Here is a 19,740-nt window from a genome sequence, read left to right on the forward strand (position 1 = left end):
AAACCAGGCATGTTTAATTATTTAAGCACCTACGCCTGCACTCCCCCACTGATGTTGCCAGCTCAACTTCTGCCAAGAAAGACGCTTCCCAGCACGGAGGATCAGGTGCAAAAACGAACGCAGAGAGGCCGTGAAGGCTACCGAGGGAGCGAGAGCCGGGCAGGGCGGCTGCCTGCGACATGCTGCACGGGTCCACCTCGGGGACGGGCAGGGCGCTGGGCGGCGGCGAGCCCGGTCTCACCGGCACCGCACCCCGCCGCCGCGCGTAAGGCGGAGCAGTTGTAGGGGTGGCAGCAATGGGAGCTGGCTAGAGCGGTGCGTATCGCAGGCAAGCTCATGCACGGGTTAGTATTACAGCCGGTGACCCCATCACCCCACGCAGAGTACCTTGGAATAACCTACTTTGAAGTCTCAAATGCAGATAGGTCTTCTGCCCTGGGCTTGAGGCTAAACCAGCAAAATAAAATGAACAACAACAACAAAAAAAAATCCTCTGTGATACGAGCAACGTCAGGTCATTTGTGCAATCTGTACAGTTTGCCCGGAGCGCTGAAGTGATCAGCAGCCTCCAGGTGGGGCAGAGGGTTGGTATTATTTAAGTGTTGCCGAACTGCTATCCCATTTCCAGTGTCTCGCATTTTCCCTTTCCATCACAACTGCAAAGACAAAAGCCCTCCTGACCTGCTGGTGGCACGAACAAAAGCAGTCTGTAATTTTATTCTGATGTGCTCCACTAATAGACTATTATTTAAAAGCCTTTGCTTCTCCAGCTGAGACGCAGGAGCCGGGCAGCCTCGGTCCCCTCCTGAAGGGAGGGGGACAGGACAAGACTCCAGCTTCAAAGGAACGAAGACTGACCGCACGGTCCCAATTACAGCGATGAGCCCTGACAGACATCGAAATGATTGCCCGGCCACCTTCTTTAAGTGAGACAAATGGGACCGTCAGCTCTCCATGAACTCGTCTCTGTCAGAAGTGAAAATTCAGCATTTTCCTTTTAAACTGAGGACTCTGAGCACGGAGACAAAACCTACCAAAACCTACTGGGAGAAGAAATGTCTTCAGATTCTACGATGACAAAAGGGTCTGTGAAGATTTTTATATTCTCCGCTCTGGAGGGACAGGAACCTGAATAGCTCAGGGCTAGCACGGGGAAACTGGGAAGGGAGACACGCTGGATTCATTTTCCTGCCCCAATTCTGTGATCGTAAACTCCCAGCCACGGAAGTCGACATGAACCGAATTTTCAAATCCTTTCAGACGTTAACTCGCAGCTGGGAGCAGTGAAGACATAAGGATTTGTTTTTAAAACCTGGAGTTGTTACCACAACCTGCGTCCCGTGCCACACAGATTTCCGAGTCCTTCACAAGGACAGCCGCTAGCAGAAAGCCAGCTGGGTAAAAGCCTTTGCAGGGCAAAAGCCTTTGCAGGTGAGTGAGGCTGACCACTGCATCCCACCGTACCGATTATGGATGTGCCCCCAAGGCCCTCGTTACACTCAGCCCAGCTGGGAGAACAGCAGAGCTACTAAGCAGAAGGAAGAGAACTGGATGTACAAATAAAGAACGGGCTTTGTTGTGACCCCTGGGCTAGCAGACCCAGCCATCCTAACTTTTTTGGCTAAGCATTCATCCCAAACACATTTCTAGAGGCAGGTGGTTCCAGGGTCCGCGGCACAGGGAGCAGATACCTCACACACACCCTGCTAGCGAAAGATTTTGCTGTTAGCATTTGAAGCTGCACTACAGGTTGCTCGAGAACGGATTAAAAGAGAGGATGAGGCTTTTGGCTTTTTCTACTGAGAGCCCGTAAGTCGGGAGTATTTTTGCCGTTATTATTCACCAGCCAAGCTCAAGACTGCTTCCTTGCAATGCCTTTAGGGAATGGCTGCAATAGGCAGGTAGGGCTTTTCTGTTCCTGGGGTCACGAGGGTAGCAGATCCCTTCTAACAGCATCCCTGCACAGCTTCTGTTAAGGTTCAGCAAGACCTTCAAACCTCGAGAGCTTTGCATCCCCTCGCACGGCACTGAAGAGACAAGGCTTGGCTGCGGCAAATACAAACCAGGAGCCACCAGAAGCTGAAATTCTCTGCACCCCGATTCAAAGCTAAGCAGCCGGGGAAGAAAGCCTAGGTCAAACAATTTTATTATAACAACTTGTGCAAAAGCTAAACCAAATGGAAGGGTTATTTCGTTGTTGTTTTTAAAGGATTTCATCAGGCGAGATACAAACTGGAGCCCTCCGATACCTTTTTAATAGTGTTGTGCTTGCTGTTGCCTCGGCTGGCATTCTCGTTGTGCAATATATCCAGAGCTGTCTCTCTCTCCTTTAGCTTCAGTGCCTCAATTTCTGTCTTCAGCTCGTTCAGCTGCTCCTGCAGGTGCTTGCTTTTCTCCATGTACTCTACCCTAGCACACACAAGAGAGTCCTGGGTTAGCACCGGCCAGCTGCACGTGGTGACATGATACCGTGGCAGCCGATAACGGAATTATAACAGCAAAACCTTATCTTCATCACCTCTAGAGTGTGGAACTGACGACGTTCGTTTACAGCATACAGTAAACTACTCCGAGCAACGACTTGTTCGTTATTAAAAAGAGGACCCAGACAGCTGACCCACGAACAAAACTGTAAGTTACGTTACTATAAAAAAATAAAGCCAAACTGGAGCTGCTGGATGGTATTTGTCAGTCCCCGTTCCTGAGTGAAGCTGCACCACGACACGGGTTAACATTACGCAGTTTCAGTCTACGAGATAGCGGAAAGGCACGAATCCTTCCAGGAAGGAAGGACCCTGATGTACTGACTTCTCATGTTTTAGAGGGATTTAGCTTGTAAGCCGTGTGGGAGCAAGCACTGCCCCCAAAATGTCAGGTATCTTTCAGACACACAGCATCCCTGGGAGAGAGAAAGGTCTCCCAGAAGAAACAGAAAAAAAGAAAAAAAAAAACCCCAAACCCAGCCATTCTCAGAACTCGGCCCTAACTGCCTTCCACGATGAAGCATCGACTGGAGAAAAATCACACCATGCCAGCCTTGTACTTGTGATTAAACACCGAGACCCAGGTCAAAGTACCAGCAGACTAACAAGAACCTTTTCAGAGTGCCAAAATTTGTAGCAGGGTTTATCTCAGCACCCGAGGAACACAAAGAGTCCCGGAGCAGTCAGCGAAAGCATGTTATTGCTTTCAGCATTTGGCAGAGCCAAGCTCTTCCTGCTTAGGAGAGTGGGATGACCTAGTTAGCAACCTGGGTACAGAACCAGGAATTATCCTGTTATTTTCAGCTTCTATCTTTCTCCTTCTAGCTTTAGGAAAAGTTTTTAACCCCTGTCTCTAGCATAGTGGTCTGTTATTTCATACACGGGAGAGGGCACTCAGCAGAGGCAGAATGAACCACCCTCTGGGATCACGGGGCATCTCATTCCAGCCCCAGGAAGTTTTGGCCGGAGCGCTATGGCAGAGCCCTTCTAGCTTTGATCTACTACCCAATCAACGAACAAAGCACATTATTACTACAGAGACTAAAATCTGATCCGCTTTGATTTCTGCTAAATTTATAATTTTGAAGGCTACACTTACACCCTCAGGAAAACACAAGATCAAAGCTCACAATCACATCCAAACTTGTTTGCACACGCTTTTTATATATACATAAACATGACACAGATTCCAAGAAAAAGGGGTTAAAGCCCTAACGCGGGACCTTAGCACAGACTCCAGCTATCTTTACCTTCTCTGGACACACCGCAAATGCACGAGCGCCGGCCTGCAGTAGTTCAGCACACCAGCAGTCGGACCGCTGTTAACTCTTTCTACCAACACGGACAATTCGAGCCTAACCAAGAGCCGGGTTAACCACACGGAGAGGAACTGACTGGTGCAGGGCTCAGCGTGCTTAAACCCGCCTTTAAGCAGGCAGCTGGGATGCATTTGTGACACCAGGTCCCCACCCAGAGAAACGGTCAACCAGCAGCTACATCATGCTCTGGGCAGAGCTACTGACGACCTGGTAAACGCGAACCCAAAAGATTCCTCCCCCTTTCACCTCACACCGGTGCTCGTCTGGAACGTAAAAGCCACATTCAGCCCCGGTGCAATTCCGCCCGCTGCAACCGAGGCGCAAATCCCAGCCCTGGCCCGGACTGGACGCATGCCACGTACTTCTCTTTCTCGATTTCCATTGAAAGCCTCTTCATGTCCGTATCTTTGAAGTCAAAGGACAGGCTCTCGCTGATGAGGTTGAAGCTTGGCAGGTCGGTAGGCAGTGCTGTCGTACTTGAGTTCATGGACTGCTAAAGAGAGAGAGTACAAATTAATCACTTTTGGCCACAAAAGTGTTCCTACAGCACATGTTCTGCAACACGGAGGTAAAATCAGAGCGACACCTAAGCACGCAGTACAAGGTGCTACTTACTAATGCTGTAATAAGGTCCTGATCTGCTACTCTCACAGGTAACCACACGCTCTTCTTGGAGTTGGGTGTATTCTGCCTTGCAGTGGTGCTGAACTGGAAGGATCTCATCATTTGCACGGGGAAAGGGCGGGGGCACATGTACTCCTGACGCCACACAGCCCACAACCCCATCTGTCTGAACCAGCCTCAAGCTTTCTGGAGAGCAGACTACGAGGCTCCTCTTCAGCTGGTGACTTTTTAACATGGAAGACGGCAGGCACTCCAAGGCGCTGCAGAAGCAGAGCAGCAAACAAGGCCAGCGTCCCAAGCACCAGATCAGCCTGAAGATCCCCTTGCTCCATTCCCAATTTGCTCTTCAATTCAGAGCTATTGCTCCTCTGGGACCCTGCTCTTTGTGGTCGTGAAGAGGAGAGAAAACACCACCTGCCTTCAGAATCTATTGACAGAACGTCGTAAAAATCTAGGTTTTATCACTGCTGTGCCACTTAAAACCACGCCGGTCAGAAGCTGCCTCTTGGGAGACATCCGATGGCTATTTAACATTAAATCAAATTTAAAAAGTGCAAGCTGTGAACAGGGGCAACGTGAGACCCTGTACGACAGCGGAGTCCTGCACCCCACTGCTCCCCACAGTGTGAGCAAAGAACAACGTAACCCCAAGGGTTAACTTGGGATGCGGTTTCAGTAAGGTCCACGGAGACTCACTGATACATTTTTCTCTCCGCAGTAATTTACAGTTCCAAGTGTTTAGGAACCACTGCCAGACTCAGTTGGAAATGCAGAGAGAACATAGGGAATCACTCATATCGCACCTGAGCGAGGATTTGGGACTTTCTTCCTCCTGCACAATGCTGTGATACCCCCCTCTGACACATGCCGCCAGGCCCTTGGATTTTATCTCGCCCTAAAAAAAAAATGACCCGTCTCTCGGTCAAAAATTCTGTCACACCACTAATAAATGGGCTCATTACCAGCAGAGGAAAAGCATCCTGACTCAAATCATCACTCTGCTCTTGTAATACGTTAGGTGAGGTCGCAAGCAGTGGCACACGTCAAGGATGGCACAGCGGCTTCAGATGGCAGACTGTGCGTGTGGATCTGAGTCAGAACTGCTGCCAGCGTGCTCAGCCCCCCGCTTTGGATACGAGAAATCCAGCCCGGCATCCAAAAGGTCACCCACCTCTCCGCTAGATGCTCCTTCTTGCTTTAAGGGATTCTTGTAGTGAAAAAAACGTGCCCAAACCAGCCTGGACTGGGGGACGGCAGGAGGCGGTGCTGCAGAGACAGGCTGCTCTGGCAGCACACACCAAAAGCCGGAGGGATGGTTCCAGGGCACCTGTCCCAACAGACGAGATCTTGAGCTTCTTTCCCTCATTCCTCCTATTCGGGATACCCCAGGGACTGTTTGCAGCTAGCTCTGCTTCAACAAGAACCGCCAGTGCCAGGGCGGTGACAGATTTACTCTGCACAATAACCTGCCTCTTCCCTCACCGCCAGCCTGGAATTCACAAACAGCCAGGGCTCGTCCCCTGCTCGCTCTTCAGCTGGACAGACCCGAGAGGGACGACATTTCATTTACCCTGCAGAGGCGAAGCTGGGACGCAAACACCTAGTACAAGGATAAACAAGGCGGCACCCGAAACTGCACTGCTCGGTCTGGCTGGAGCGTTGCAGGTAAGTTAGACACACACGACAAGGAAACACGATTTCTTACTCCCCTCTGCGATTGCTGCTAGCGCAGAACACAGCCGCATTAATTCTGGAGCAGGCGCTGAAAGGGGCAGCTGAGTACCTAAATTCCAGTCTTGGAGGAAAGGGGACAGGTCTGCCAAAGCACTTAACTGATTTAAATACTTGCCTCACATTGACATTCAAGTCCCTTCCCTGTAAGGCGCACAGGTGTTTGCAAAGCCCTTCCCGCGTGAGGTTCTATGATCTCGGCTGTGCCGGGGAGCCAGGATCATCAGAACCAGCCTGCTGGCCTTCAAACAACCTTCCGCATTTTTTTTAAGCACAAGCTTGTTGGGTTTTATTTAAAAAAAACACCCCAAACAGCAGCAGTAACGGTTGAGCAGGAATTTCAGTTGCTGCAATCATTAAGTCCAGATGCCAATTTGTCAGGGTTACCACAGCCACTTCCTCGCCTTTCCTCAGGACCGCTCTTTCATGAAGCAACGAAAAATTGGTGAAGTCAGAGAGCAGCAGCAGTGAGGAAGAGTAAGGGAAGAGCAAAGGGCATGCTGCGGGCTTTCAAAGGCACGGGCTTAGTGTCTGGAGCAAAGCATTTCCCTGCCATTTGCAATAATCCCGGGCAAGCCTTGCACAAGGTGCAGAGATTTTTAATCCAGGGGTGTCACTGGGACACGGGATGATGAAAGGGGACACAGACCTTTTCCTTATGTGTTTCCTCACCTGGAACAAACTGCATAACCCTGTTACTGCACTAAAGCGATTTCCTGCAGTTAACAGAGGCAAGCACGACGCTGACAGCGGTCATCCCTCTGGAGCATAGAGCAAGCGAGACAGACGATATGGAGGAAGCACAGAACAAGTCATGTCACGAGGCTTCCCCCGCAGGGAGAGCTCCTCCTGCTGCTGCCACTGCCTTTACTTAGCTGCTGAAGAATTTGGGCAAGCCCAAGACAGCCGCTTACTGCTTCCAGAGGATCAGAGAAGAGATGACTGCCTTTAGTCCTGCCACGAGTGATACCTGAAGGGCAATGGAGGAGGCAAAGAGCCACTGCCAAGTCAGTAAAGAATGAATCGTTCTCCCAGGCCTGACGGCCTGAGACTCGGATTCACGTCGTCATCTTTCTCATGCATCACCTACCAGTCCCATCACAAAAGCAGCTTGGGCTTCAAGGACTAAAAAGACACCAAAACAAGCTTTAAAGAACCAGGATGGGAGACTGAAAAGTTACAAGAGAAAAAAATAACCGTTTCTTGCCTTTTCTGCAACACATACATCCACTCCCCCTCTCCTCTCCTGCTTTTGTTCCCCCCGAGGGAAGTCCTGTCTAGTTCTCAGTGCCGGGGGACGACACAGCACAAGTACGGGGACCACAGAAGAGAACAAGCTCAGCGTTACACCCTCATTAAGGAAGAGAGGAGCTGGAATCCTGCGCCATTTGGCAGAGCTGCCATTCACCTGAGGGACACGAGCCTCCCAACAGCAGCTTTCAAAACTGCTTCATCCCCCAGGCCACCCGGGGCTCATTCCCTCCCTCGGGCTGCGTTCGCCCGCCGGGTGCCTCTGCGCGCTGGCAGGGGCTGCAGGCTCGCCCGAAGCAGGGGAGGCAGGCTCGCCCGAATCCAGCTCTTCGAGGTGGTGCGCGCAGGATCTCGGCACACCTCACTCGTCTGCCCCAAACACGCAGGCAGCAGAGCGATGAGAGAGGCCGCAGGGGAAGGGAGAAGCGAGACCGGCGTAACAGGGGACGGGAGGGCCAGCAAGGTGTCGTCACCCGCATATGGGCACAACGGTCAGGCTTGCACCCTCCTGACCTCAGAAAACAACAGCCGGAGAGTCTGTGAGACACGGCAGGGCTACCAGAGGGGCAGGAGGAGCGGCAGCCGCACGAGGGGACCCTGCCACCTAACTGGGGAGGAAAAAAACATGTCCCCTTCTCCCCTGGCACCGGCAGCCGCGTCAGAAGGGCCAAGGCTCTTTAGGGAAGGGAGAGGACGCAGTGCCCTGTGTCTGGACAAGGCGGTTCTGCGTGGATTGCCTCCAGGCAGATGCAGCTGGAGGGGTGGAGCTGAGCTCCATGCGGTCCTGCAGCATTCCCGCTAATGAGGCTTTAACTCCGCAGGCAGGAACCCAGCCACGCCGCTGCCCGCCAGCACAGGCACGGGGGTTTACGCAGAAGGGCTCGCTAGCTGTGGTTCTGCTGGCTCGACTGAGGACGGACACAGCAACACGAGGGAGCACGGACGTGTAAGAGCTGCCCAAACATCAGCACTGATGGAGCCACGCAGCAGAGTTACAATGAGGGCACTCCACCCTGTGCACAAGTTAAACCCAGGATTAAAGAACTGGTGGGTCCCAGAAACCTAGAGACTTGTAAAATAAGGAGCGCTCCAAAGCTAAGCTTGATAAAGCACTGAGGTAGCTAGCACCTGAGTGAGCGTCCCACGGCTAAGAGCACCTGGCTATTTTCCATCACTGCCGTTTTTAAAAGCTTCTGAACATTTTTGCAGGGAATTTCAGAGAATCCGGATGAAAAGTTACTTCATCTCAAGCCCTCTTCAATCTGCTCCTCAAAAGTTTCCAGAGGAGGGGGGAAGGCGCCTGCAGGTACAAATTAAAACTTCAGTACTAGACGGGTCCATAACTCCCGCGTACATCTGTTGAGCCTACCCCTGAAGCCGGCGAGCTCTTCCCCCTTCACCCCTCAGGACAGCGAGGCAGCCGAGCCAGCAGCCGTGGCAGGCGTGAGCTGCGGGGAGGGGAGCACTCGATGGGTTTTGCAGGCCCTGCAGCACAGTTAGAGAAGTTGAGGAAAGGAACCGCCAGACAGATCAGAGCGATGGTCATTTAATCTGGCGTTTCAGTCCCCGGCAGCAACCGGTACCAGATGCTTCAGAGGAAGGTGTGAAATCCCCTTAATGGGCAATTATGGAACAATCTCCCCTTCAAGGAAGTTTTTTTTCCAGCACATAGAGGCACAGTGTCCAGTTTGTGCCCAAAGAATGCATTTACACGTTCTGAACAATGTTTATCCCACCTAACAAGGACATCCTCCGTTTCATAAGTATTTAACCCTATTTCAAAGGCTATCGCCGAGCTGGTACACTCCACACGTGCCAGCAAAGCATGGCTCTGACATGGTTGTTAAATTGGTTTAAAGTGTGCTGTCTTTAATTTCACCAGCAGCTCCCTTGCTCTTGTAGCATGAGAATCACAGAATCATGAAGGTTGGAAGAGACCTCCAAGATCATCGAGTCCAACCGTCGACCCAACACCCCCATGCCCACTAAACCATGTCCCTCAGCGCCTCATCTACCCGTCTTTTAAATACCTCCAGGGATGGTGACTCCACCACTTCCCTGGGCAGCCTGTTCCAATGTTTAACCACTCTTTCAGAAAAGAAATTTTTCCTCACGTCCAATCTAAACCTCCCCTGGCACAACTTGAGGCCGTTTCCTCTCGTCCTAAAAACTAAAAAGAGCAAAGCGATCTCCTGCTGGGTGGGGTGCCTGGATGAAAAGGGCAAGCACTGCTAAGGGTTTCCGAGCAGCTGCTAAGCGATGCAATGAGACAGCTCATACTCCTCCACCGACGGGATGGAGATACAAGACTCCTCCAGGCTACAGAGGAGGGCACGTTCACCGGCTGGGAACCGGGGATTACAATACAGAACGCTCTTACCGTGTAGGACGACTTGCTGGTGATCTCCAAAAGCTTCTGCTTTGCTCTCCGCTCAGACTCGCGAGCCTCCTGAAGGTCTTGCTTTAGCTGATCGGCCTCCTTCGCCCTACAAAGAAAAATAGCAAATGGCAAATATCAGACTGAAGTTGAGAGGAATGATTAGATGGAGAAGCAGGATTACAGTGTAGGTGCAGAATAGGTTGATATTCGTCCCGCCACAAGACCTAAACTAAGACATCATTTGAGCAAGGGAAACGCCAGAACCTCTGACATGTGGGATGTTTTAATTAGCACAAAAATCCAAGCCACAGAAGGGCGGCTCTGACACGGGCTCTGCGTGATCATCAGTGAGCAAGGCTAAGGGCTGGAGAAGCGTACCGAGATGCCAGAATGGGGAGAACGACTTCAGAAGTTAAGCTCAGACTTACAGCAGGAGAGGCAGTTTTCTGACAAGAAAGCCTCTACTAACGATTGTTTACTACATTCAAAAAGGAAAAAAGCCCCCAAGGTCACACACCTTTGCCTACTCGCAGGGCCCAGCAATTCTAAAACTAGTATTTACCCTTGAGCCTGAAGGACCACCCCCCCACACACAAGGAGAAAGCCACAGGAGGGAAGGAAGCTTTCTCTGCCGGACTGAAATTTGAGTGGAGACCAAGGCAAGAAGAGATGGACAAGGGCAGCGTTCATCCAAGCAGAAGGGCTGACACCAAGCAAGCTCTCACACGGAAAGGAGTAATCAGTCGGAAGGAAACAAGAATGATCTTTTACTTGCTCGCTACCAAGCGCACCATGGGACCTGGGCTCTGGTATCAAGAGGATGGAAACACCAGTTTTAACAAGAAGCAAGGACTCCAGGAGCTAGGGAGACCTCAAGGCTAACCTGAAACAGAGACCTCACGACTGGTAAGGAGAACTAAACAACTAAGAGGTAAATAGAGGAATAAAAGGAAAATAGGGAATGTAGATCTACCATCCAGAAGAAAAAAAAACCACCCAAGCGTTATTAACGTTGTCAAATACTTCAGGGAACACAGCGGGTGTTTGCAGAAATCACCCAAAAGTAGAGCTGGCTTCCACTGCTGCTAGCACTCTGCCTTCCGCGCCCTGACAAGGACCACAGTACCTTCTCCCCCGCTAGCTGACAGCCCCTTTCCCTGCTGCTCTCACCACAGTATCTCTCCCAAAGAAGGCTTCAGAGAAGGGTCTCCAGCTCCAATCCAGGGAAAGATCAGGGCCACCACTGCTCTACCGGCACCGTTTCCCACTCGGGGACAGCCCAGCTGTAGCAAACAGCGAGATGGAGAGAGAAACCAGCTGGGCCTCGGGGCCATTTGCTGCTGTACGTGCACGGGAGGCCAAGGGCTCACTGCAAACCGTTGGATGGACTAACTCAAGGCATGAGCCACTCTTTCAGCTAAGTCAGAAGGGGGTTGGAAAGCAAAGCAGAGGCAGCTGCAAGGTTGTACCCTCTGACCTCCTCTCCGACTCCTCCGCCATTTTCAGTGCCAACATCTCTGCCTCTAGCACCTTCTGTTCCATCAGTCGCTTCTCCTCCTCCGTCCGGATGGCCGTGGCTTTGATTCGCTGCATCTCCTGTTCAGCCTCAGCTGCTTTCTGAGCCAGGAGCTTGGCCTCCTCCTCCGTGATCTGAGCCTTCTCAGCCAGCAAGTCTGCTGTCTCTTCAGACCTCATCTGAGAATTAAGGCACATTAAGTCATCAAGCGCACTGAATGTCTCCGCGAATGTGCTTACAAACCCCGCAGCAGGGCCCTGGGCTGCTCGCTCCACATGGCCCATAAAGTCCCTCCCTTCCATGAGAGCCTGCAGCCTTCAGCAGCCAAGACCTGGATGTGCCCAGGCTCTGTCCCAAATCCTCCTCCTCCGTGCTCCTGCCACAGCAGGCTAGCAGGATGAAATCAACTCCATCCAGCCTTCTGATCACCGTCCACCAGCAGCAGTTTGAGAACAGCCGTAGGACAGTCACAGTGTGCTTCCTAAAATGCTTCAGCAGTGGAAAGGGTGAGGAACAGCTGCAGTGCCTCGGGAAACAACCTCCCAGAGACTCACCAGAGCCTCGTTGGCCATCGTTGCCTCTTCCTTTAACTGCATCAATCTTCTCTCCAGCTCATCCCTCGTCCTCTCAGCCTCTTCTCTCATTTGCTTCTCTCGGGCCAGGCGCTGCCGTTCCATCTAGGAAAAAGGTATTGGGGAAAGCGAGGAGAAATAACACACATTAGGAAGGCTTTCCGTAGTATGAGAAAGGGTCACTACGTGGGGGCTAGAGCACAGGACTGCACTGCTGCCTCCTCTCTGCTTATCAACATGGGGAACTTCACTACATGGGGGTGATCTGATGCACCCCGCTCCCTTGAAGAGTGCCATTCCCAAGACAATCCCCTATCCTCTGATCAGGCAGCTACCCACAGCGCTGCCCCACAAGCTGCCTGCCGGTGGTTACGTCCCCACAGTACCCTCCTACGCCGACTCACAGGGCGGACTCAGACAGGTAGGGTCCCAAGAGCTCCAGCTATACCTAGAGGTTCTTACCGCAAGTTGAACTGACGGCAAGACTGGGCTTAAGGGCAGTCTGAGGGCGTCTTCGAAATATCAAATATAGACACACCGCAAGGCAGGAGTTTGAAGGACGTGGATAGCTGCTACTTTTGATCAGACATCTAACCCAGCATGCTGGAAACTTCACTTCCAGTCATTTATAGGGCAGGTCACAAAGAGCGACCACCCCTGTCAATTCCTAGGTATGACGAACTCTCTCCCTCCAGCTCCGTCTGCAGGAAATAGCAATGCTTCTCCGGGAGGGGAAGATCCAAGCTACGCTGAGACAGCCCACCAGAACCCTGCCACCTCTTCCCAGAAGATGCTCAGAGTGCTGTGCAGACAGAGCGTGCCCAACAACTGCCTCTCCGCTAGCCAAGCGACCAAAGGGAGCCGTCGGGCTAATTAACACACCAAGTTTAAGCACTCCAGTACGACAGAGATGGATGCATTATAAATATCCACGCTACAGCAAGGACTTACAGCACTGCACAGGCCACCTGCTGGGTTTAATAAGGGAAATAAGTGTGACGACACATTTCTCCACTCCTTGGACACCAACTGTGCTCTGAAAGCGGGACGCCCACTGCTCTAACAGCTCCGCTTCCTTCTATTAAAGGTTCCCCTCATTAATTATCATTACGATCTGCATCCCGCTCAGGACTTCCATTAACAAGAATTCCCGATATAAAAGGACTATCTGGAACCAGTTAACAATGGTGAATCCTATGGAGGGAGGAGAGAGAGCAGGCGAGACAGCACGGTGGCTAGCTCAGGAGAGGGCAGCCAACCCAAGCAGAAGCCCCACCTTTCCCACAGAGCACACGTGCTCCGGATTTGAGAGCTCACGCGAAGCGATAGGCTTCCGCGCACTCTCAGTGCCCGTGGGCCACCTCCCTCACCCCTCCCAGCAGCCCACCTAAGCACGCGATCTCAGCTCTTGCTGGTGTCGTTCAAATGCACCAAAACCTCACAAGATGGCGAAACCTGTCCCTGAAGCCACCAGCGCTTGGACACCACGCTGCTCCTTCCAAGTAGGACCTTTTGGCTCCACTAATGCCAACTCCTCACCGAGCAGAGGAATCCCGGCGGGAAGCAAGAAGCCCCTCTTCCCCAGAGGAGCTGGCCTGGCTGCCCTCGTAGTGACTCACGTCCTGGCCTCTCCTGCCACCCCGCAAGCTACGGGAAGGAGAACTGCTTCAGGAGGTGCCTGCAAGACAAGCCGCATCACACCTCCAGGCCAGCTGAGCACCTCAACCCCAACTTCAGCACCATGCAGGAACCTCTGTGGACACGCTCGAATCCATTAACTTAGCAGTCCCTCGAGCATAAGGCTCTCCTGGGTGCGAGTGACTGCTTTGGTTTCTTCTGCTGCTATCTAGCGGTTTTATTGCGCAAGGGACATTTATATTCTAAGCACCGGTACTCAGATTAGCTGTGCAAGTTTCAGTGAGTAGAAAAGGTCTACGAGCAGAAAACAATGATTCATACAATCCAATATGCTGATATATGCTCATCGGCTACACGCTGCTGCCTCCAAAGAGCCATTTTTGCCGCCCGGGCTGGCCTGCGGCAGATAAAGGAGGCCAGCACCGAATTAGCATGCAGGCTGCGCACCCCGAAATGTCGGTGTGCATTCCATCACCATGTAATTAGAAAATGAGGTGAAGAACTACGGCAAAGCACGGCTCCCCCTCACAGCCCCTGCTTTAACTACAAGCAACTACCCCAACACACTACATCTTTCCAGCTGCGGCGCCCAGGCATGAACCGAGGCAGGGAAGATGCACACGCACTTGCAGGACACCCAGATTAGCTCTTCCCTCCCGTCCTCCCAGTTTTGCTCCTGAGCGTGGGGGCTGGACTCGGGCTGCCAGGCTGCCATCAACCTGCAGAGCCAAGTTGAGAATGACCGGTGAGGTGGGAGGAGGCTACTAAAAAAAAGAGACCTTCAGCTGGACCGTCCCTCAAAGCTGCTCCACGTGCTTGATGCCAGCCTGGAGACTGCTCCTTCCCAAGTTCATTTGCATTTCTGATTTTGGCTCATGCTCTAGTTATACGAGATGTCTCTCACCTGCTTCCTGGCCTTCTCCTCCCTGGCCTGCGCTTTCATCTGCTGGACCTCCAACGAGTCTGCCTTTCTCCTCCTCATGAAGAGGTCGTGGTTTCCAATACACAGCTGAAGAATCTATTCCAGTCAAGGGTGAAGAGCGGAGAGAAACAGCTGTACGCATGATGACGATGAGGTGGTTTGTATTCTCGACACACAAAAACACCAGAACGGCTTTGGTGCTTGTAAGCACTTCCTCCCACTGATCTCAAACCCTCTCATACCCCTGAGGGGCAGGGAGCCAAGGCACAGCCAAGTCCCATCCCAAACACCGCCTCCCGGGCTACCAGCTCTGCAGGGACCAATTTTCTGCTTTCTGTGCATCCAGCACAGCACGGTTCCGGCAAGTTTTATACCAGCTCTAAAAAGGCATTAGGCTAAATAATGAAACAAAGACTTCTACAGCTCTGACTGCTTCCCTGGTTCTCACTGCCCCCTTTCTTTAGGTTCAGGATGAATTTGCACCTTCTCCCAGCTGCACGTTTAAAGCATTGAGATGGAAAAAAAAAAAAAAAAGGAAAACCACTTTCCATCTTGGACAAACAGGAAGGCTTATCAAAAACTTCCTTGGACATCTTCAGATACCTTTGCTGAAGGGTTTTGAGCATCAGTTTGGTTTTCTCTGGTACTCAAGGAGGACAAGGAAGGCGGCAATACTAGAGGAGGGTTAGCAAAGGGGTGGGCACACAGAAGAGCGAAAGCTCTTTTCAGCAGTGAAGCAGGTTTCTAAACTCGGTTTCTTTTCTAAAAGACTGATTCACATGCCCATCTTCCATTTCACAAGTCACGAATGACTTCTCTGGAGTCAGAGGAGCTTCAGCACTATGACCCTGACGAGCGCAGTGAATGAGGCCTTTGCCAGGAGGCCCCACTTCCCTACGGCACGTGAAGTACACGACAGCCTATAACCAGGACCGCAAAGGTCCCTCGTGCGCCTTAACAACGGTGCACAGCTACTACAGAATCTGGATCAAAGCTCCTCCAGATACCAAATCCAGAACACTAGCTAAAGCTGGTCTCTAACACAGACGCTGAACCGGACAGCTCAACGTAGCCCGCTCCATCCTCGTACAAGGAGAGCATCCTCAGAGGGGACCAGCCTAGGAAAAGCCGGGACTGAGGCTCCGATAACGGTGCATCCCAAAACAGGGAGATCTACATCGCGGGACAGAACGGAAAAGATCCGCAGGAGAAGAAAGGGGTTCTGGAGAAAAGATGGGGTGACGAGAAAGTTTTACTTACTAAGTGCTTCTGCCATGCAGGTCAGCTGTAACCCGAGAGCTCAGAAAGGGAGCACAAAAACAGGAGAGGGGGGAGAGGTTCTGTGAAGGAGCTTGACTTGAGCTTCCCCCTTCTCTTCTAGAGGCTACGACCGAGTAGTAACTGCTCTACCAAATCACATCTACAGTCCAGCCAGGCCAGCACGCTCCCTCCGACTGCTCGAAGGAAAAGAACATTGGCTCGTACTGCCTGCAGAAACTACTGCTGCAGGCAATAAAAATTACTCTGTAGACTTACCAGCTTATTCACACGCAGCTTTGATGAATTGAATTTAAAAACATCAATCTTTTTGTCCAATGGCTTAATCGTAAACTGCAAAGGAAAAAATAAAGAGGGAGAGAGTTATCAGAGAGCGATGCATTTAATAAAACCACAGCTATAAAAGTCTTGCTGAAAGCTTTGGCTCAGAGGAGGTCAGCAGTGTCAGACAAACAAGGCTGAGAGCTGTCCCCATGGCTTTTCGCCAAGCAAGAGAACTCGTATCAAAAGCAACCAAGGAGACAACTGTTCCTCCGGTCAGAAAAACGCGAGTGCCACAGAAGCAATGAGAGCGCCGTCCACCTGCAGACTGCAGTGCCCGACAGCCGGTGTCCTCTGCAGAGCACCTTGCAGAGGGCAGAGACAGCTCAGCACCTCCTGAGGCAAGACGCTGCTCTCCTGGCAGCTGCAGGGAACTGAGAACCGGCAGCAGAAACTCATGGCACTTCTGAAGGGAGGAAGAACCAGCTCAGCTGCCCGATGGACGGGCAGGAGGGTTGCATTAGGAACACAGCAACAGGAGCTGCTGCCCTTCCCGTTGCCACCTCCACTCGCAAGGGCTCCCCAAAAGGACTCTCCGTGCATTTTGTTCTCCAGAAGTCAGCCGTGTCACGAGACTGCTCCGCAATTCAAAATATGATTCCCTTGCTCTAACTTTCATTTACGCTCCACGTCCCAACCGAACAGCTCTAACCACAGCCTGGGTTTACCCTCTCCAAAAAGCTTTCCCACAGCGGGTCTCTCAAGAGGACATAGGTGGCATCGCCAGACTCGAGGGTTTCGGTAATACAGCCCCTGGACGGACAGAAGACTCTGAACTAACAAAAGGATACTTGAAGAGATGGAGTGCTCTGCAACACCGCACTTTTTAGAAGGCATGCATATATCCCATCACTCCCCCACACGCTACAAAAATAACCAGCTGAAGAGACAGCGCTCGAGCAGGCAGCCTGTGTCCATTAAAGTAGGTCTATTTGTCAATACATTGTACTGCCTGAAAAGGGCTCAGCAGAACTCGCCCTGGCAGTGTTTTGTTTTGTCAGTTTAAGAGCCAATCTTTTAAGACTTTCACACAGGCAGACGTGCGTGAATGTCCCTGGGCTCGGGCTCTGGCAGAACCCTCACCAGTCATTGAAAGCAACAGCAGAAATATGCCAGGAGAGGAATTTCAGTTCCACGTAAACAGTCAATCTTTGTTACGACGGATTAAATCCTTCTGTTGCGTCGACGTAGCCGTCATACCCAGCTATGAAGACTGTCTACTATCACGTCAGGTCCACTTGTGGTCATCTTATTACACAGACGATTGACCTGATGGAAGGTGGCAGTCCTTTCCCCCAAGAGAAGGCTCTATTACAGTCTTGCGTCAAGGCCTGGTTGCGGAGGCTTCAGTCCCCGGGTTTCTGAGGCAAGGCCTGGCCGGACAGCTTCTTCCACTGCGCTCCTCTGTCCCAGGCAGGAAAGCCTTCCAAAGCCTCTGAGCGCTGGGCTGTTTTGCAGAGTTGTGAAGCTCTTTATTTTTAAGGGGTAAAACAAGCGAAGAGGCTTCCAGCACAGCCTTACTGCTTATAAAAAAAAACTTCACAAGACGTGCGATAAATGCAGCTGATGAGAAACCTTAAGCTTTTACCCTGATGTTTAGATTGGAAAACAATTTTTAATTAAGAAGTTAATTTTCTTCTTTACCATAAAGGCAGCTGGTTTTCTTTGAGCAGCTCTCTCAGACTGAAAATTGAGCGGATCAGTTTCCCCTCCACAGCCAATCTCACTGCTACTCTCAACGAGGTTTGGTGGCCAATGATTCAGAAGATTCATATTTATGCTCTGGATTTAATAAATATCTATCCGATAGCAGGCTTAAATTACTCAACTTCCTAAAAAGATTCCAGCTGTTATGCTAAGTCAGGCAGCCTGAAAACTCAAGATGATCTAATGATATGGCAAGAGCTCTTCTCGCCAGGCGTACATCTCGCTATATTTCATAATACGGTATATATGCACACAGTAATATATACTGTAATACGTACAGTAAAGCAGACATCTCAACTTCTGAACTTTGATATTTGGGCTAAGCACATCAACAGCGATTTTGTTTTTTGAAAAAAATCACATAGTGGGTTTGAACGTACTCTAAAACCAAACAGGAGAATAGATCCCCGCTGACCTCTTGTATGCCCGCTCCTGGAAGGTTTCAGAAAGGCTTGGAATTAAGGTTGCAGTTGGAGAAGCTGAGCTGCCCTTAGCTAAGCTGGTGATAGCGAGCACAGCAGACAGAGAAGCGAAGAGAAATCATCTTAAATCGCAATTGCGTTCTTACTGCTCTCAGGGAAGAGGGGAGATGTATCCATACCTCCTTATCGCTGTACGAGATATTCCGGATCTCGTTCCACGGAAAGGAGATTTTAGGAGTCAACCTGTTGTCTGGGTCGTAAATGTGAAGACCCAAGGCGTCAACTCCAAGAAGCAGTTCGGTGCCCTTTTTATTCTGCAGGAGGAAAGAAAAGAGCAGAAAACCCTTTTATTCCACTCGGAGGGTCTGACATGAGCCATTGTTAGCTTCATCAACCAGCCCTGAGCAGTGACCCACCAGCACTGCATATTAAAAGAGCTTCTGCCTCCCCGGCAGCTATCAGAGCAGCACGCTGCAGCGGGGACTCTCACCAAGGCACCGCAGCCGTCTCCCAGGTCTGCTGGCTCTCCAGGGCTCCACTCATCCAATCTCACAGCAACACAAAAGATGAAGACTGACGCAAGAGCTACACCAGCAAGAAAACGTGACCCGCAACCCACACTCACCCTAATCGCAAAATAGTTCACTCCGTACATCTCCAAGTCCTGAGCTATCTTCAAATACTCCATCTCAGCTTCATCTCTGTCAGACAAAAAAAGGCCAGTGTTACGATGTTTGGTAGGATCAGACAGAGGGGGATGGCGGCTTTTTCTGATCCTAAGCACTCACAAGGCTTTAAAGCCTGGACCGTCTCTATCGCACAGGTCAAGCCTGTCTTTGCTGGCAGGATCAATGAAGTCCAACAGCAAATCCCACTCTGCAGCTTGGCGGCGTCTTAACGGCTGCTGACGCCTGCCCAGCCAGATGCAGCACTTCAAGCCTTGCTTTGTCCCTCTCCCAGTCCCTTAAGCATAAATAGGAAATCCCTGGCTGGGAGGCCCCTCCTTCAGATCCATCTGACTTTAGGCTTATCCCCCACAAGGAGCATTTTACCACCTGAGCCAGCAATGCACCTCATCAGTCCGAATCCCCATTGCTTTTCCTGGCCCAAAAAGCACCCTGAGCCCCTAGGCAGGGCCGCCTGCCTCCCGGCCGCTCTGCAGGTGGTCCCTTACTGAGCATCAGTCCCTAGGTTCTCTCGAGGACCCCATCAGTGACCAGGGGACAGCAGGGCACACGCAGAGCAGTCAGAGAAAGCCCTTTGCCCTTCGTGAGTCCGCTACGGAGCTGTGCCAGGATTAACCCTGCTGCCAGCAGAGCTCATCCATCACCTGCCCCAGCTCCCCAAACCCTGGTGACTCTTCAGGCGAGGGGACTGACCCTGACCCACCGCTGCAGCAGACACTCACCTTGCTCTGCCTCGGTGCTCTGCATACCAGGCTGTTATCCTTTCCTCCCACATCTCTGGAGTCATCTGGTACAGGTTTATTACCTGAGATACACGGGGAGACAGAGACCAGGTCACACCGCCGCTCTTGCCGCAGTCTCCTTAGCCAGCAAGCAAGCCAGAAACACCA

The 19,740-nt window shown here is 51.5% G+C and overlaps 1 protein-coding gene across 2 annotated transcripts in view; it reads right to left on the reverse strand.

The window, feature by feature from the left end:
* Window positions 1-387: 387 nt before the first annotated feature.
* LOC103921830 (merlin) overlaps window positions 388-19,740 on the reverse strand; it is a 28,215-nt gene continuing 8,862 nt past the window's right edge. The window contains exons 5-14 of one of the 2 annotated variants that reach the window (XM_009329857.1): window positions 19,573-19,655; window positions 18,790-18,865; window positions 18,344-18,478; window positions 15,973-16,047; window positions 11,859-11,981; window positions 11,266-11,483; window positions 9,789-9,894; window positions 4,165-4,295; window positions 2,250-2,409; window positions 388-447 (exon numbers count right to left, since the gene is read on the reverse strand). In XM_009329857.1, coding sequence (XP_009328132.1) covers window positions 412-447; window positions 2,250-2,409; window positions 4,165-4,295; window positions 9,789-9,894; window positions 11,266-11,483; window positions 11,859-11,981; window positions 15,973-16,047; window positions 18,344-18,478; window positions 18,790-18,865; window positions 19,573-19,655 — 1,143 coding nt within the window. In that variant the 3' untranslated portion in view covers window positions 388-411. Of the gene's footprint in view, window positions 448-2,047; window positions 2,410-4,164; window positions 4,296-9,788; window positions 9,895-11,265; window positions 11,484-11,858; window positions 11,982-14,418; window positions 14,533-15,972; window positions 16,048-18,343; window positions 18,479-18,789; window positions 18,866-19,572; window positions 19,656-19,740 lie in introns of those variants that run through there. The other variant, XM_009329855.1, reaches the window with a different exon arrangement.

The sequence above is a fragment of the Pygoscelis adeliae genome, unplaced genomic scaffold (assembly GCF_000699105.1).
Source record: "Pygoscelis adeliae isolate BGI_AS28 unplaced genomic scaffold, ASM69910v1 Scaffold838, whole genome shotgun sequence".
Classification (NCBI taxonomy): domain Eukaryota; kingdom Metazoa; phylum Chordata; class Aves; order Sphenisciformes; family Spheniscidae; genus Pygoscelis; species Pygoscelis adeliae.